Here is a 19,930-nt window from a genome sequence, read left to right as displayed (position 1 = left end):
CCCAGCCCATTATCCCAAACACCTTCCTCTGCCATGTAAACTTCCCAGATGAGATAAGCCAGCTGTCTGCCTGTGGGTTGTGAAACAAAGCATCATGGAAGCACTTTTAGTAATTCTCGAACCACCAGCATTTCTGTTAATAGCAGGATGTGGTAACTGATTGCGTCTCAGAAAGGACTGACATCAGTTCTCTTAGGTAGGCTAAGAGAGAAGCAGATGGTACTCGTTCATTCCACTGTGACTCTTCTTAAGTGCCAGGCATGGTGCTAGAGGCTGAGGACAGACCTGTGCACAGAACAGACAAAATCCAGCCTTAATGAGCCAGTTGTCTTCAAGAGGAAATAGAAAAGAAACAAGGAGACATAGTAACCTTAGTATCCTAGTTCTATGAAAAAAAGGAAAAATGGTAATGCTAGAGCTGCCTGTGGCTGTTAGGCGCTTAATATGTGGGTCATCCCAGTTGAGATATGCTGATACATGTAAAACACACAGCAGATTTCAAAGACTTAGTGTGACGAAAAGAACATCAAATAGCTCATTAATACTTTTTTAGAGTTTTGATTATGCGTTGAAATGATCATATCTTGCGCATGTATTTCCAGAAAATATATTATTCACATTAATTTCACCTGTTTCTTTTTACGGTTTAAAATGTGGCTACTAGAAAATTTAAAACGTGCCTCACGTTTGTAGCCTGTGTGATATTTTTGTTGAATGGTGCTGTGCCGGAGAACACGGGGCAGGGATGGGGACTTTGGAAATGGTATCTGGGAAGGCATCCCTGAGGAAGTGGCACTTGAAACTGAGACCTGAGAAATCAGGTGGGAAAGAGCCTGGTGGAACTGACAGAAAATCGCAGGGGCAGAAGTTGAGTGAGAGAGGTGGAGGGAGGCTAAGATAAGGTAAGAGAGGTAGGATGGGCAGAAGCCAGACTGAGGAGAAAATTATAAGGAGCTTGGATTTCATTCTAAACGCAATGAGGCATCACTTTAAAAGCCAGAGTCAGCTGGTGTTAACCAAGGCAGAGAAGTGACAGCTTGCGTTAATATAGTTGGAGATAGAAGGGTTGCATTTAGGGAATAAGGGCTTCTGGGAGGACATCCTTTTTATATAAAAGTCCAACCATGATTGTCTTACTTGAATGGGCTATGGAGGCTGCCTACTTTTCCCTCCTATTCATAAAATAATAAGCAACAGAGACTCTGTGGTTGTTAATGTTCTGGGACTATTTGTCAAGCTTTGTTTCTGTTTTTTATTTTTTATTATTATTTTGTGGGGTTTTTTTGCACAGTGCTTCGAACCAGATGCCCTGTTACTAATAGCTGGAGGAGATTTCGAGTATCAGCCCAGAGAGGAAGTGGTCCAGAGAGTTTCTCTTCTCCTCCTCTATTACATCATTCATCAGGAAGAGATCTGCTCTTCCAAGCTCAACATGAGTAGTAAGGAGTATACATTTTACCTACACAGCCTTCTGAGCCTCAGGCAGGATGAAGACTCCTATTTCCTTTCACAGAATGAGACGGAAGATATCCTGGCTTTCACCAGGCAGTACTTTGACACTTCCAGAAGCCAGGTAAGAAAGTCAGAATTGCTAACTAGCTCTGCTGCTAAGATACAGTCTCAGAGCATGATTTTTTTTTGTCACTGATTCATTCCTAGGGTGCTCAAAAACTTCTGAGAGGTAAGTAATTGTGGTTTTTAGTGATGGGATGTTAAGTGATGTAATTTAAAATTCTGAGTCTGAAGGGGGAAATGTAACAACTAATCATGTGAATGTACAAAAATGTTTCTTTATTTTTTATTTTGTTTAAAATAATTCAGAATAAACCTCAACAAAGCTGTTTTGTTTTTAAAGAAAAAAGAAGGGGCTGTGGATGTAATGATTAATCAGTTGTCAGATGAGTTTTAGGCGGAAGCTGGGTGGGTGGGCAGGCAGACCAGGTGACGGGGCAGCTCTGTTCTGAGTCCCCCTGAGCACTAAAGTGAGTGTGACTCATGGCTTTTGATCAGTCTCCAAGGACTGAACTGTAGCGGTGAGAGCAGTGTGTCTATTTGCCTTGCCTTCTGGCAAGGGAAGGATTAGGCATTAAGAGTTGGCGAGAGATGAATTAGTCATTAGTTAGTTCCCTGAGGATGCAGCTTGCAAAAAGCATTATTCATGACAGCACAGACATTATCTCTTTTGTGGCTTGTAATTGGTGCTGCATGTGGTCAGGGGTCCCAAGTGCTTTTCTTTTCTCACAGTTCCCACTCTTAGGAAATGGGTGTCTTGTTGCCTTCATTACTATTCCAGCAAAAGCTGGCCTTTCAATTACCTTTTTGCTTTCTGCTTTGTGATGGGAAGTTTAAGCTGAAAACGTTCTCTGAACAGGGGGGTTTTTAAGCCATATTTTCTTAAAGAATGAATTGAGGAGCCACCAGCACATTTTGAAGACTGTGGCAGAATGTGTTTTTTTTTTTTTCTCTTGAATTATTCATTGACATGTGTCTTAGTCCGTTTGGGCTGATATAACATAAATGCCATAAACTGGGTGGTTTATAAACAACAGAACTTTATTCTCATAGTTCTGGAGGCTGGGAAGTCCAAGATCAAGGTGCTGGGCAGATGTGGTGTCTGGTGAGAGGCTACTTTTTGGTTAACAGATGGTCATCTTTTTGTTGTGTCCTCACCTGGTGGAAGGAGCAAGGGAGCTCTTGGGATCTCTTATACAAGGGCACTAATTCCATTCATGAGGGCTCCACCCTCATGACCTAATCACCTCCTAAAAGCCCCACCTCCTAATACCATCACATTGATAATTAGGATTTCAACATGCAAATTTTGGGGGGTGACACAAACATTCATTCTATACCAACATATAGTGATAAATTTGATTCTTGACCTCAATTCTGGTTTCTAGGAGTTCAAAGGTATCTGTGCAATCATGCTACAACTTAATGCCAGCAAAAATGTCCTCCAATTTGCTGTAAATTTCTCTTGTAATTGGCAGAATGAATGGAAGGACTGTTTACTAAGGACTTTGTGGCTATCACTTCAGTAACTCTAATCTTGTGGCTCTCAAACATGGTTATATTTTTTCTTTCTATTTCCAAGGGATAAAATGGGGTTCCTGTATAGAATTCAGTTTTTTGCTTAAATAGGGAGGTGTGCCTACCTAGAATTTCCTCAGTTCAACGTCTCCGTAATGTAAGATTGGTTCAAATGAGCCACTAGGATTTTAGTCATCCTGTGTGTTACTGTCTTGATACAGGTTAAATGCAAATGCAAAGCCAGCACTTAAAGGCAGATGGAGTCTATATATTTAATGTAGATTTATGGTTATCCAACATATACTGCAAATACCTGGGCTTCTGAAAGTATGTGAGATTAAACATTCCTAGAACAGAATAAAGTAATTCAATATTATGTGTACACCTACTTTATTCATCTATTCAGTCAAGAAGAAGTGAGCTACTGATGAGTCATAACCCTGTGCTAGGCCTCAGAACAACTATCTCCTGGAGGATACACTGTCACCAGTTCCTGGGAAGGGTCCTGTGGCCCATGCCCTTGGGGTAGGCTTCCGCTAGGAAGTCAGTCATTCTAGACTTGCAGGAGGCCTCTTGGCACCTCACTGCAGGCTGCTGCTCTCTTTGACTAGGGGGTGTAAGGTCACAGAAGATGCTGGCGGTCCAGGCCCACCATGACTAGCATTTCTAGGTCTTGCTTTCATGGGACTCAGCCTCCATAGGTCAAGCCACTAACAGCAACTCCAGGCGGGCCTTAACCAGCTCACTAAGAGAAACAACCTTACACCATCATATCATCATATTCTGACTTAGCGCCCCTCCCTAATGGTCCAAAATCTAAATGTCCGTCTGTTCTTTCCTTCTCTTCCTCCTCTGTTATATCTTCCTGACTCAATCTCTTAATGCAGCCACCTCTCTCCATTCTTGCCACTCTTTTGCTGTTTCCATGGTAAATGTACATGGTGCTCTACTAGCCCTGCCTCTTATATGGAGAACGGGTATTCGTGACCACATCCTGAGGACTTTGGGATTGGAAACCATGGTTAGAATCCTCCTTTGTCCTCAGTGGCACATTGAGAGGTTACTCTTTCACACCCTCCATGAGAAGCTCACACTTCTATGAGGTTCACACTCTGTTATTTTAACTTGTTCTTGTCATCCATGAATCTTCTGGCTACTTCTCCAAACTTGTTAAAATTTTGGTAACTGCCTCTCCGCCTTCCCTGCTGCTCCCCACCATAGCTATGAATAGGCTCTTGCCAAGATCACCAATTACAAACTTAAAAAAGAAATAAATCCAGGATACTGAATATAGCTCCCTAAACCATAATGGAAAAGAGTATGAAACAGAATATATATATATATAGCTGAGTCCCTTTGCTGTACAGCAGAAATTAAATACAACATTGTAAATCAATTATACTTCAATAAAATAAATAAATAGATAAATAAACCTGATCCACACTTTTCCCACCTTGTCCACGTCACAAGAAGGCAACATTGACGTCATAACCTACCCTTGAGTCCTCATTGGATGAACATACTTCCTCCTTCCCACACTCCTGTATATTGTATCTCTCAACCATCTCTGTCCTTCTCTTTGCTCTCTCACTTTTGTCAAGTCTTGCCTCCATGAAGCTCTCTTTTGCTCTTTGATTTCTGTCAGCCCATACTTCATGTTTTTTCCCATTCACATCACCCCCATCTCCTGGTTTCTTCTCACTTGTCCAGCTGTTCTGTATCAGGTTCCTTTGTAGGATCCACTTGACCTGCCGTCCCTTAAATCATGGCATCCTTCTTGTTGAGTGAGATGCTCTCACAACGTCAAGCACTCCTAAACACTGATGACTTTCAATTCTGTTGCAAGCCAGCCCAGAGTTCTGTTTTGAGCCATCGACTCATATATACACCCATCTTAAAAACCTCCATGTGTATATTTCCTCAGCATTTCAAACTCAATATTAAAATCAAAAGTCATATTTCTATTCCTGAACCTGTTCTTTCTTTGATGTTGCTTATGTAGCTCTTGAAATAGTCTCTACTTTGGCTTGTAGTTGCTGCACATTCCTGTTTTTTTTCCCTCTGACCCCCATTTTCACCTTTGCAGGCTCTTTCGATTAGACTAGATTTTAAGCATTAGTGCTCTTCCAGGTGTGGTCTTAGCGCCCATCATTCTATATGCTTTCTCTGGGGTAGCACATCTATACTTAAAGATGACTCACCAGAGTGTACCTCCATCCCAGACCTCTTCCCTACACTCCAGACCCACGTAGGCTATACAACATCTTTTCTTTAAGGATATGGTAAAGGCACCTCACACTTAAAATATCCCAAATCAAGGTTATAAAGCAACCCAACGAGATCCAGTCTTCATGTATCCCTTCATAGGTCAGCAAATAGCATCATCATCCAGTCAAATGCCCAACTAGAAATTTTATTTTCCAAATTTCTTCCCCCTTTATATCTAATCCAAGTCCTACTGCTGTTACCTCCTGAAGAGATCCCTAACCTGTTGACTTACTCCATTATCATCATCACTGTCTTGTACCTGGGCTACAGTAATAGGCTTCTTACTGTGCTACTAGGAAGCACTGACTCTCTTTCCAGTCTATTTGTGCTCCACCAGGTAGCCAGAGTGAATTTGTCAAAACACACATCCAGTCCTATAACCCCCATTCCCAAACCTTGCCCCCAATTCCCCTTTGGCTTCCAGTTGATTTGAGGATAAGGGGCAAACTCCACTAAATGCCAGTAGACCTTCAACTTTCACCGTGCTCCCCTTACTCCGCCCACTCCAGTGACTGCCCTCCTTCCAGTTGTGCATATCTGCCATCCTTCTTCCTGCCACAAAAACTTTGCATATGCTGTGTCTCCTGCCTGGGCTGTTCCTTTCTCCCACTCCTTCAGATAAGTGTGTGTGTGTGTGTGTGTGTGTGTGTGTGTGCGCGCGCGCGTGTGTGCACACATGCGCCACAATCCCAAGGAAGCCGCCTTGGGTCTGCCTGACTGGGTCAAATAGCTGTCTACTTTTACATCATTGTACCATGTACCTCTCCTTCAAAGCAATTGCCAAAGTTATCAACTTACATTTGATTACATTATTGTTTTATTAACAATAGTGAACTTTAAGGGCAGGCAGACACTGCCTTTGGTTTGGGTCACCACTGCATTTCCAGTACCTAGGGAAGCACCAGATATATACTGGGTATTTGCCCGGAGAATTTGTGGGATAGTGGGCGGTGTTACCATTATACAGTTGTCAAACCCAGAAACCTGAGTCTTTATTTTTGTTTTTTTTTGCGGTACGCGGGCCTCTCACTGTCGTGGCCTCTCCCGTTGCGGAGCACAGGCTCTGGACGCTCAGGCTCAGCGGCCATGGCTCACGGGCCCAGCCGTTCCATGGCATGTGGGATCTTCCCGGACCGGGGCACGAACCCGCGTCCCCTGCATCGGCAGGCGGACCCTCAACCACTGCGCCACCAGGGAAGCCCCTGAGTCATTTTTGACTCTGCACTCCTCCACATTTTCTTCCAAGTCCTTCCAAGGCTAACTTCTTAATATTCTTCAAATGCATCTGCTTCTTTCCATGTCTAGTGCTACCGTCTTAGGTCACAAGATATTTTGGGTTAATCAATAGCTTCTTAACTAGACTTCTTGCCCTCAAGTTCTAACCCTGTCAATCCATTTACTGCTTTGCCACCTGAGTGACACTTCTGTAACCTACCTTATTGTACATTCTCTTGTTTATAATATTCAGTGGTTTCTTTGGGGCCTTAAGGGGAAATTTATTTTTTAAATTTAATTGAAGTGTAGTTGATTTACAACGTGGTGTTAATTTCTGCTGTACAGCAACATGAGTCAGTTATACATATATATATGTGTGTATTTTTTTTCATATTCTTTTCCATTATGTTTTATCATAGGATATTGAATATAGTTCCCTGTGCTCTACAGTAGGACAATGAGAAAGATTAGATAAATAAGAATCAATGGGATGGGAGTTAGAAAATTCAGTGTCATGGAAGATGAAAGAAACAAGTATTTTCCAGATAGAGTTCTATCTGAGACTAGAGAATGATGGTAGGCACATTCCCACAAACAATTCACTCCTCTTTTAGAAGAATGATTCCTTGTCTTTTGGGGAAATCCTAGAGATGTTCTAATCAGAATAATTTCAGAAGTTAACATTTTCTTTTTACTTTGTGTCTGATTTCAGTGTATGGAAACCAAAGTGCTGCAGAAAAAATCTGGTATCTCAAGCAGTGATGGTGCCGATGAAAATACACTTCCTCAGTTGGCGGAGACAATCATTGCTTTGTCCCTCCAAGGTGTTTGTCTGGGACAAAGAAACTTGCCGTCCCCAGACTATTTTACAGAATATATTTTCAGTTCCTTGAATAGTACAAATACGCTCCATCTATCAGGTAAGGATGCTTTTCATGAATTTCGCTTCCCAGTCACACCTACTAAATATAAACTGCCAAAAACAAAAGCGGAATCGTTGCGACGACTGAATTTGTCCAGGTATGTTTTAAAGACCCTTTTAATCTCAGCATGTAGTGAGACAGCCCAGGGGGCCTTTTCAGGGCAGACATGCTATGATATGTATGTGGTGATAAGGCAAAAATGTGCACTCAGGGCTTCCCTGGTGGCGCAGTGGTTGAGAGTCCGCCTGCCGATGCAGGGGACACGGGTTCGTGCCCCGGTCTGGGAAGATCCCACATGTCGTGGAGCGGCTGGGCCCGTGAGCCGTGGCCGCTGAGCCTGCGCGTCCGGAGCCTGTGCTCTGCAACAGGAGAGACCACAACAGTGAGAGGCCTGCGTACCGCAAAAAAAAAAAAAAAAAAGCACTCAGCTCGTTTGAGCAGGGATGATGAAATTGTGGATGGAGAGCCAAAGGGAGAGACTTTTATGATCTGCTACTAGGACTAACTGAACACTTTCCCGTTTGGTACAAAGTGCTGGGCCCGGGGGCACAGAGTATCACGTAGAAGGATAAAATAGTATTCTAAAGGGTGCAAGAGGCTTGGTAGCAGTTTGCTTGGAACCATAAAAGTAAGTCATTTAATGTTAAATAAACGTACTGTGAAATACGCATCCTGGCTACATTCGTGACAGCCAGCGTTGGAGGGATCTGAGGTAAAATAAGACATCATGAAAGGAATCAGAATGTGTGTTTCACGCGTTTCTTTGTACTTGACAAGACATTGAGAGTGAAATGACTTATTTTTTCATCTGCATCGGAATGCCCTGCTTTGCACACACACCAAGGTCACATTCTTCCTCTTGGGAAGTCACAACATAGAAGAGAAATACAAATTTTCCAAGGTAGCAGCAACACCCTCATGATCTAGATAAATCTTCTAACTCTGAAAGGGATCAAGAGCTAGGAGTCATACAATTCCATGCAGGACTTTCTCTGACTTGTTTGTCTAACCCACCGAATGACAGGTGTGTTTTTCTGCAATTCATCTGTATTTGCTTTAAGAAATGAGAGAAAGAAATCTTTATTAAGATGAAAATTGAAGTATAATTCAATCGTGTTACCTAGATGTCATCACTAGGAAATAGGCCGGGAAAAAGCATGCTACGCTGAGAATGATTTTGATGTAGCAAACAGGAATTGCTAAATTCAGATTTTGAGTGATTGAGTTTTAGCAGGACAGTTTGCATATCAACCGAAGGAATGGAATGATTTCCCTTTTCAAGTAAAAATGTATGCCACCTGAAATAGGACGAGCCATCAGACCGGAATACAGAATACAGTTAGAGGCAAGCTGTACTGTAAGATCAAGGCAAGTTGTCTAGATATTGACCATCATGGACCCAGGATAAAAAAACTAAAATAATTGTTTGTGAGAGGTGTTCAGTATCACCCACTTGGGCACAAAGCGGCCACGTTTGCATTTGAGAAGTCAGAATTCCATCCCGTCCCAGTGCAATTAGATGCTTATTCCAGAGGCCCCAAGGCATTTTTTTCTAACAACTGCCTCTGAGCTAGGGCTCTACTGATACTAATTGTATTTTGGGGTAGAGGGGGAAAAAGTATGGTATTTTGATTTTTTTAAAATGTTTTTATTATAGAGATTGTTAAACATAAACAAAAGTAGAAACAATAAAATAGTGTACCCCCCTGTACACAGTCCCCAGCCTTAACAATTAACAGCAATTGGATAATCTTATATTTGCCTGCATCCTCTCCCAATCACTTGATTATTTTGAAGCGATCAACCTGTACATATTTCTGTATGAATCTCTAAAAGAGGAGGATTTTTTTTTTTTTTTTTTTGCGGTACGTGGGCCTCTCACTGTCGTGGCCTCTCCCGTTGCGGAGCACAGGCTCCGGACACGCAGGCTCAGCGGCCATGGCTCACGGGCCCAGCCACTCTGCGGCATGTGGGATCTTCCCGGACCGGGGCACGAACCCGTGTCCCCTGCATCGGCAGGCGGACTCCCAACCACTGGGCCACCAGGGAAGCCCAAGAGGAGGATTTTTTTAAAAGCATCTATTACAAATATCACTGCTAAAAAACCCGAATGATTCCTTTAGTATCATAAAAATTTCCTCCATGTTCACATTTTTCTGCTTTTTAAAAAATATTTTTAGTTTTTATTGAACCAGGATGTAAATAAGGTCCATAAAATGTGAATTGTTGGTATGTCTCTGACGTTTTACTTTTGATAGGCACCATGCCCTTCCCCTCCATTCTATTTTGTTGCAATTTTTTTGTTGAAAAAAACAAAAAGGGATCATTTATCCCATCTGGATTTTGCTGATTGCATTCCTACTCATTTTACATGTGTTTCTTTTTTTTAAATTAATTAATTAATTTATTTTTGGCTGCCCTGGGTCTTCGTTGCTGCGCGTGGGCTTTCTCTAGCTGCAGTGAGCGGGGGCTACTCTTCGTTGCCGTGCGTGGGCTTCTCATTTTGGTGGCTTCTCTTGTTGAGGAGCATGGACTTTAGGCACGCGGGTTCAGTAGTTGTGGTGGGCGGGCTTCAGTAGTTGTTGCCACAGGCTCAGTAGTTGTGGCTCGTGGGCTCTAGAGCGCAGGCTCAGTAGTTGTGGTGCACAGGCTTAGTTGTTCCATGGCATGTGGGATCTTCCCAGACCAGGGCTCGAACCCGTGTCCCCTGCATTGGCAGGCAGATTCTTAACCACTGCACCACCAGGGAAGTCCCTTACATGTGTTTCTATGCAACGTGTTTCATGTATATTGATTTTTATATGTAGAGGTTTGATTAGTTTTAGGTTGTTTATTTATTTGGGGCTACAGTCTGATCATTGGTATCTTCCATCGGCAGCACATAACATCTGGTTGTCTCTTTCTGAGAAGTTATAAGCTATTGATGGTCATTGCCTAGATTGATCAGTTGTTTGGGGCTTACACAGTGGTGATCTTCTGATTCTCTCAGTTCTTCTTCATGTTTCAGTGTAATAATTCTATAGTGGAAAATATTTCCCTCACCGCAATTTCATTTTATTGAGGTTCTTAAAGGAAAGTAAGGATAAACTCTTGATTCTTTAATTTACCACTTTACAAAATAATAACATAGTTTCCTTGCATCCTCAAGGAACAATGAGCTTTTCTTTTTATATCATTATGATTTCTTATCTCTCAATCTATTGTCATTATTATCCTTTTGATACTCAGATCGTTCCCTCTTTGACAAGTGGAATCTTATTCAAGGTGGCTGTAAGTCCTTTTGTCAAAACCCTTAACACATTTTATATCTCCCTTGCTCTCCAGTATAAAATATTCCAGGTTCCTCTTGTACCTTTTCTGACTAAGCTGGGATAATTGTTTCTCCAAATATTTTTTATCTTTATATAAACCAATTAATCAAACTTCTCTTATTGCTTTTGGATTTTGAGTTAGAGTTGAGAAAGTTTCCCACATTCCCAGGTTATAGAAGAAGTTACTCGTGTTTTCTTCTAGTACTTGTATGCTTGCATTTCTGATCCATTTAGGATTAATTCTGGTGCATGTTGTGAGGATTAGATCCAGTTTATTTTCTCTATACGACTATGCAGTTTTCTTTATACCTTTTATTTAAAATACAGTGGGAATTATTTCCTCCACTGGTTTGAGATGCTTCTTTTATATAATAAAATGATAAATGCAATCAGGTCTATTTCTGTTTTCCATTCTGTTCTATTGGCCCACTTGTCTATCCATGTGCCAGTACTGTACTGTTTTACTTATAGTGGCTTTATAGTATATTTTAATTTCTGATAGAGCTAGCCTTCTTCATTGCTCTTCTTTTCAGGGTCTTCCTGGCTTGTTCACTCTTCCTAACAAATATCACCTAACTGTCAAGCTCTGGGAAAAAATAACCCTGTGATAATTTTATTATAATTGCAAAATAATTATAAAATAACTTAGAAATGATATTTATAAGATGTTGCATTTTTATATCCCATAGTGTTTCTATTTGTGCATATCTACATGTGTGCTTTTGTGGAGTGTTTTATTATTTCCCTCACATAGGTTTTAGACGTTTCCTGGTACATTTATACCTAGGCATTTAACTTTTCTTTTGGCTCTCTTACCTGGAGTCCTCTCTTTCATTACAGCTTCTAACTGGTGTTTGTCTGTGTGAAGGTTAGTGATTTTTTTTAGATTAATTTTATAACCTGTTCCATGATTAAATCTTTCATTTTATTTTGCCCTAATTTTTTAGAGTTTTCAGACAGTTTTGCCTCTTTTTCAATTCGTGTGTGTCTTTCCTTTGTCTTCTAATTACATTGCTTAATAACCCCGATATAATGGTAAATATTTTGAGAATGGTCTGTACCCTTATCATATTTTAGACTTTGAAAGAAAAGTTTGTTTCCTCATTGAGTTGAGAGAGCAATGATAAAGAAATATATTTATAGTCTTTTATATTAACCCACATATTTACATTTCTAGTACTCTTCATTTCTTCCTGTGGACTTGACTTACCATTCAGATCATTTCTTTTCAGCTTAAATAACTTCATCTAGTGTTTCTTGTAAGACAGTTCTGGTACCAATTAATTCTCCATTCACTGTTTATCTGAGAATAATTTTATTTCACCTTCATTTTTTAAATTCATTTATTATTTATATTATTTTTTAACATCTTTATTGGAGTATAATTGCTTTACAGTGGTGTGTTAGTTTCTGCTGTATAACAAAGTGAATCAGCTATATGTATACATAAATCCCCATATCCCCTCCCTCTTGTGTCTCCCTCCCACCCTCCCTATCCCACCCCTCTAGGTGGTCACAAAGCACTGAGCTGATCTCCCTGTGCTATGCAGCAGCTTCCCACTAGCTATCTATTTTACATTTGGTAGTGTATATATGTCCATGCAACTCTCTCACTTTGTCCTAGCTTACCCTTCCCCCTCCCCGTGTCCTCAAGTCTGTTCTCTACATCTGCATCTTTATTCCTGTCCTGCCCCTAGGTTCTTCAGAACCTTTTTTTTTCCTTAAGATTCCATATATATGTGTTAGCATACAGTATTTGTTTTTCTCTTTCTGACTTACTTCACTCCGTATGACAGACTCTAGGTCCATCCACCTCACTACAAATAATTTAATTTCTTTTTATGGCTGAGTAATATTCCATTGTATATATGTGCCACATCTTCTTTATCCATTCATCTGTCGATGGACACCTAGGTTGCTTCCTCACCTTCATTTTTGAAGGGTTGTTTTGCTGGATATTAAATCCTTAATTGATAGTTCTTTCTTTCAGCATTTTGAACATCTTATTCCACTACTTTCTGGCCTCTATTTTTCAGATGGGAAGTCAGCTATTGATTGTATCAATGCTCCCTGGTATGTGATGAGTCATTTTTCCATCACTGCTTTCAAGATATATCTTTGTCTTTGACTTTCAACTGTTTGACTATGTCTGGGTTTGGATCTTTTATATTTATCCTACTTGATGTCTGATGAGCTTCTTTTTGTTTTGTTTTGTTTGTTTGTTGTTTGACCATGCCCCATATTATTTCCCCAACCTGGGACCTTGGCAGTGAGAGCATGGAGTCCTAGCCACTGGACCACCAGGGAATTCCCTCTGATGAATTTTTTGAACATTGTCGATGAAGGCTTTACATCAAATTCAGAAAGTTTTTAGCCACTATTTTCTCCAGTATTTTTCTACTTCTTTCTCTTTCTTCTCTCCAAGTGACTGCCACTACATATGGGTCAGTATATTTGCTGTTTCCCACAGGTCTCTGAGACTTGTTCTTTCTTTCTCTCTCTGTTCTTCAGATTAGATTATTTCTATTAATTTATCCCCACATTCAGCAATTCTTTCTTCTACCATCTCTTCTGCCATCTGTCACACTCCTCTAGTGAATTCTTTACTTCATTTATTCTGTTCTTCTACTCCAGAATTTCCATTTAGACTTTTATATAGTTTTGATCTCCTGATTGAAAATTGCTATTTGTTAATTTATTATTGTCATACTTTCCTTTAATTTCTCAAATATTATTCTCTTTAGTTCCTTGAACATGCTTATAATGACTGCTTTGAACTCTTCATCTGGTAAATCCACATCTGGGAATACTCAGATACATATTTATTGACTGCTTTTTTCCCTGACTCTGAGTCACACTTTTCCATTTCTTTGCAGGTCTCTCTTTCTCTCTTTCTCTCTCTTTTTTTTTGTTGTTGTTGAAACTGGCCATTTAAAATAAAATATTGTAGTAATTCTAATTTGCAGTTCTCCTACTACGGATGGTAACATTTAGGAAAACACCAGAGGTATTTTTTTCAGAAGTAGAAAGATGAATAAATCCCAAGAAATTCACCATAATATTCAGTTGTTCTCTGTATCAGTCATTTTTAAGGCTACAGCTGTACCAAGGGAAACGAAACTGCAGTCTGTAAACTGACACCCATACCACAGTAGCATTAGAAAACAAAGTCTCTTTTGTCCCAGTAATCTCAGCTGCTTTTCAATTCCTGTTTCTTTCCTGCATTAAACACTGAAGAGGAAAAACGTTAGATTGACTTTACATTAAAGTTATAGTTAATCTACTAAGGATGTATAGTGCCTAAAGGGAATAAATTTTCTAAGGATTAAATCAGTTTCATCTTTTGTTTACATTTTTATAGGGAACACCTAGAAAAAGAATTAGTTGACTTACTAGAAGGCACTCCATTTTTGGAATTGCTCATTTCATCACGGTTCAGCCCTAAGATCTCAAGATCTTGTGAGAGAATCATTACCGTGTGAAGTATAAATACTCTTTATTCTTTTTTTTTTTTTGGCCATGCTGTGCAGCATGTGGGATCTTAGTTCCCTGACCAGGGATTGAACCTGTACCCTCTGTATTGGAAGCACAGAGTCTTAACCACTGGACCACCAGGGAAGTCCCTAAATGCTCTCTATTCTTGTTCAGAGTAAAACCTTGGCTTTTCATTAGAACTTAGAAATTTACTTAGTAAATATCTATGCTGCGGCCGTGCGAAATTGTGATTATTCTGAAACTGGCCTGTCTTTATGTGACACCAGATTTTGTATGAAATTTCTAGAACTAGACCAACTCCTCAACACTCTCTGGACTAAAAATACCTGTATCAGAAAAGATAGAATCCATCAACTTCAAAGGAAACAAAACAACCTAACAGTCCATGATTGGGCCTACCCTAATCTATCTGTACCCGAGGACCCAGAATCAGATGACAGTCCAGTTTCCTGGGATCAGGTATTGTCATTATTCCTCTTGTACCATCATTTGCTGTTGTCAAAGGAAGTAGCTGTGAACATTCTCTAAGAGTTGTTGAAAAGTTAAAGGATAATGTAGATTTCCTTAAATGTAAAAATATTCTATTTCCACAGTGTGGGCAGGGTTTTTTCTTTTTACAAGTGGGTCTCTATAGACATAAACTTGAGGTCAAGATATTTAGGAGAATGATATATATTACTCTTTCCTCCACTGGGTCCATACGGAATGCATGAATAATTAATTCAGCAAACCTGTGAGCATTTGCTATGTGCTAGTCACCGTCATGGGCAACAGGGATAGATAATTGAACACAAATAGGCACGGCTCCTATGGCGCTGACAGGGTAGTGGGAGGATATAGACATTATACAAAAACTTACAATGATGAATGAACACTTTAAAGTTAGATTCGATTATGAAGAGATTACTTTGGATTGTGAGCAACAGAGAAATATTTGTATAGTAGGTAGCACTGAGAAGGTTTTTGAGAAAAGGTGATATGTGAGCCTATAAACATGTTCATATTCTTATTTCCTAAAGTTGTGTTCCAAAGGACATTCACTAGTCTACCTAGATAATTCTTGAAAAGCGGTGCTATGGTCAAATCTGACTGGGAAATACTGAAGGTGCATGTTGCACTGAAGCATATTAATGTGTCTGGGGAGGTCCTTTAGTAAATAAAATTCTTTAATCTTATTGGATCGAGCATTTTTCAGACTCTGTTACACATAGAAACCTTCCCTGCCCTTATTATTTGACATCTTGAAAAATTGATATTCCATGATCATGGCTTACATTTAATGAGGAAATTAATACTATGTATTGGACACTGCACAATTTCACCTGCATTCTTCATGTAATTATTACAACAGCTGTATGAAGTTAGGTTATATGATTGCATCCTACAGATTAGGAAATTGAGGCATGGGGCTAATACGTAGTTGCTTAAGTTCACAGAAACTGAGGTATATACATAGGTTGTCTGACGGCATATTCTGTGCTCTGAACAACTATGCTGTTTGAGAAATGTTGATTTAAAGAAATAAAACTATTTTTGTTATTTATATCTTGGATGAGTTAATATTCCTATTAAGCACAATCTGTATTTTAAAAGAGCAAAATTCCTTAAATATTTCTAACGATAGTGAAGGTCGTTCCTGTAAGTTATGAATGATCGGGCATTATCACATATTTTTGCTACGATATATTTTAAAAAGTGAATTTCTATTAATTAGACCAGATATCAAACGCATCAATTAAAGCTGATTCTTTCAAACTCACACTTAGTGTATTCAACTGAAGGTAACAGGAGTTGATGCCTATATCAATCCTTATTTGTGAAGTCTCTTTAAATGTTTCTTCAGGGCCAGCTCTTAGAAGGGAACCCATTTGTCTGATGGAGACCCTCTTTGCATAAAGAATGAAGGTTATTTCTCAAAATGTAGGGGTGACCTACTTAAGGCATGCATCTTCTAAGAACAGTAATAATCATTTTCTGTGCTGACTCTGCAAGATAAACAAAACAACCTCTTTCTCAATTCTTCTCTGTTCCAACATGTCACTTTCTTTGTGACTTTTGAGGGGACCCTAAGGTAAGAGGCTAGATCTGGAGATCCTGCCTATATTGTTTAGGCCGGTGGTCCTCAAAGTGTTGTCCCTGCACCAGCTGTAACAGCAGCACCTGGGACCTTGTTGGAAATGGAAATTCTCAGGTCCCACCCCAGAAGCTACTGAATTATACCCTGCAATTGTGGAGTTCATCACCCTGTCTTTTAACAAGCCCTCCAAGGGATTCTCAAAACTAAAGTTCCAGAAGCAACACTTGAGAATGTGTTTGTAAAGTTTCCACAGGAATCTGATGATGTCCACACAAGTGTACAAGTATGTGGAAGTTTTATGTGAAGGAATAAAGCTATTTCAAAGGTTATTGACGGGATAATCTAAATTTCCATTCTGTTTTCTTCTTCATTAAAAACATTTTGTCTACCAAAATTTTATAGGATATAATGAATCCCCTTTAAGGACATTTGTGTTAGTGATTTCAGAAGAAATGTAATGCAACAATAACCTAAATAGTACAGGAACAGCAAGTAAATATCAAGCGCATAGACGCTTATAATAGAATAGCCTTACTCTATGAGAAGGTATTCTAAAACTAGAAACTATTCAGTTCCTTGACAGTGAACTGCGGGAAGATGCATGGCATTCTTTTCATGTTTATCTTTCCACTCTCTTACTTCCCAGGCAGGCATTTTTCAATGAGAATGTTTATTACGAAGGATTCATTATCAGAAACTCGTTGTTAGTTTCCCTTTATTGTTGCCAGTATTTTTAATGATGAAGTAATTCTATTCCATGATTAATAAATGATACAAAAGAGACTGTTGTCTTTGGTGTAAATTATTTTGATAAAGGGAAAAAAATCACAGGTTTAGCTTTCTGCTGCTGCTTCTTGCAGTAGAAAACTTTTGGAGTTCTTGCCCAATCCCTTTCTGAGAAATGGCTTTCTCACCCACAGTGCTGGGTCCAGAAGCCGTGTTTGAAGAGCATGGTCCCACCTCCTGTCTCGGGGGCAAAATTGATGGAATCAAACGGGTATTTGACCAAGAAAACCCATCTATAGCTTTGCTGAGCCAATCAGATCTGTCAGGATTTGCAGACTCAATCCAATCTTGGGTTCTTGGATGGAAAGGTCACCGTAGGGTCAGGGCTTATATGGCCATGTGTTTATTAAAGAGAGAAGACCAGATTTTGCAAGGAAGTAGATGTCTGCAGAGGGAAACAGAAAGAAGAAAATACTAAGCCCCAAAGAGACAGAGGAAAGTCATTGGTTCTAATTTTCCAGCTTCCGGTTCAGTTCCTCTTGAAATGTGGCTGTCCTTCCCATCTCAGACATCCTCTGTAAGCTTCATGCATCCTCCCCTTGGTGTCTGCTGGTTTGAGTAGGTCCTGTTCCATGCAACCAAACATCTCCCAATCAAGATAAAGCTTTTTAACCCTTGGAATCATCCCGAAGGATTTTTGTGTGGGAGAATCCAGCAAATGTGTCGTCATGATTTTCTGATTAGCCATGTGCCTTTGTTTAAAATCCCTACTTTCTACAGCATGGCAGATCAGACGATCCTTGTATACATCCCTGACTTTTTTAAAGATACCTTACTGTAACTAAAGATCACACTGATCTCGCATTGGGGTCTTATTTCAGTAGAAGACACTCATTTGTGCTAGCGAAGCTATACACCCTTCTCATCCACATATGAAAACTTTTCAGTGTAAGTTTTGATGCACAAAATGTCAGCCCTTAACACTTCTGAAATGGACAGATGCTTTGAGGCAAGTTTTAGAGACCCGTTTCATTTGTTGTCTGTTTCTACTTCTTATCTCATAGATATCCCTATACGATATGAAAAAAATCACAAAGATCTAGATAAAAATTAGTGAAATCAGTAGGCAATAACAGTGATTTCAACTGTTTTTGTGGTGGGAGGCTGTCAAGGGACAGAGGTAGCCATATCGTTCAGTGTTTACACACCAGCGAGTTGATACAGCATATTCACTTTTTAAAATATTGCCTTAACTTTTATTGCTTTTGAAAATGCATGTTGCCTACAAAGGCTTGCTGAATCAGAGAATATTAAAGACGATGACCTCATTACCTCAGAGCTCCTTTTATCCTGTGAAGTTTTAGCTTTGTTAATAATACAAAGCCATCCCCCCTAAAAGGTTTCCTTAGGCTGCTGGTTAGAACACTGTCCAACACATTGTAAAACACGGTGCATCTCTTCAGGAAAGAAAAAAGTGTGCAAAACTCCTACTATATAATACTCAGAATGAAAGTGAGATACAGCTGCTTCAATCAGAGATGAAAGATAATCCTGGGGGATTATTTATGGACAGAAGGCTTCAGGGAGACACACATAGTAATGGCTTCATGTGGAAGGGTAGACTTGAACCCTTCCACTTCGTTCTGACTCCTCAAGAATGGCAGTCGATGGGGAATTTGGTTCAGTGCTGAGGATGGTAACAGTGTATTTTCTTCCTCCTACAGACTTGCTTCTCTGCTGGACAATTCGTGGAGATATTTCTACAGAACAAGCTTTCAGCCATTTCTAAGGAGGACTTTAAGCAAATGAGTCCAGGGATCATCCAGCAGTTGCTGAGCTGCTCTTGCCAGCGGCCCCAGGACCAACAAGCGAAGCTGGGACCCCCCACGCCGGAGAGTAAGTTCTGGTTCTTCCCTCGGAGAGCTAACGCACACAGTGTATGCGATAATGATGGTGAGTGAAGGATACGTACCATAGACCAGGCACCGCTCTGAGCGTTTTACATTGGTCAGCTCATTGAGTCCTCACACAGTGCTACAGCTAGAAATTATTATTATCATCCTCACTTTAGAGATGAGGAAACTGAAGCACATAGAAGTTAAGTGACTTGCCCACGGACACACAGCTGGTAAGTGATAGAGCTGGGATTCAAACCCAGACAAGCTGTTTTTAACCCCCTATGCTATACTGCCTCTCAACGAATATTTTATATTTTGTGTATAACTTATATAAATCAAGTTTGTCCCCTGTATTTGACTCAAGCACGGACCAAGTTCAAAGTCCATAGTTGAGAGGTGGCCTGGAATATGAGAAAGGGCGTCGGTGTTGGGGTCAGAAATGCAGAGCTGAGTCATGCCTTCCTTCCCCAGCCAACTCTGCGATCTTCAGCAATCTCTTTATATCCCAAGCCCGTCTCTTTCTCTGCACAGTGGGAAGCAGTGATAGTACAGGGCTTCCTATCCATTTCCACACTGTGGCACACAGTAAAAATGAAGGCACATTGGGGTCAACCAGAGAGGCTGTCCTGGGATGGAGGTGAGCAGTGCAAGGAGGTGCCGGCCTCCCGGTTGTGGCTGGCAGCCCCAGGAAGTGAAGGGATCAGTATTCACACTCACCTGTGACCCATAACATCACTGCAGTAGGTGAACACTACTCTGAGACTTGGCAGTATACCAGTGAAGTTCCAGTGGGCTAATGTGTACAAAAATGCATTCTGTAAATTTAAAGCACCTGACATTTAAAAGTCAAGAGAAAAAAAACGGTGGCCTAAAAACATCTATGATGGATAGTAAAAATATGACATTTAACTATATTAAAAATATTACTGGGCTTCCCTGGTGGCGCAGTGGTTGAGAGTCCGCCTGCCGATGCAGGGGACGCGGGTT

The 19,930-nt window shown here is 40.2% G+C and overlaps 1 protein-coding gene across 1 annotated transcript in view; it reads left to right on the top strand.

Moving 5' to 3' along the window:
• Positions 1 to 19,930, top strand: part of SLC39A12 (solute carrier family 39 member 12) — a 69,317-nt gene that overhangs the window by 7,890 nt on the left and 41,497 nt on the right. Inside the window, exons 3-6 of the mRNA XM_060293676.2 lie at positions 1,292 to 1,573; positions 7,226 to 7,433; positions 14,529 to 14,701; positions 18,770 to 18,941. Of these exons, the coding sequence (XP_060149659.1) occupies positions 1,292 to 1,573; positions 7,226 to 7,433; positions 14,529 to 14,701; positions 18,770 to 18,941 (835 nt within the window). The remainder of the gene's footprint in view (positions 1 to 1,291; positions 1,574 to 7,225; positions 7,434 to 14,528; positions 14,702 to 18,769; positions 18,942 to 19,930) is intronic.

This window comes from Globicephala melas, chromosome 2 (genome assembly GCF_963455315.2).
Source record: "Globicephala melas chromosome 2, mGloMel1.2, whole genome shotgun sequence".
Taxonomy (NCBI): domain Eukaryota; kingdom Metazoa; phylum Chordata; class Mammalia; order Artiodactyla; family Delphinidae; genus Globicephala; species Globicephala melas.
The sequence above is the reverse complement of the archived record's forward strand: the minus strand, read 5'-3'. Positions and strand labels throughout refer to the sequence as shown.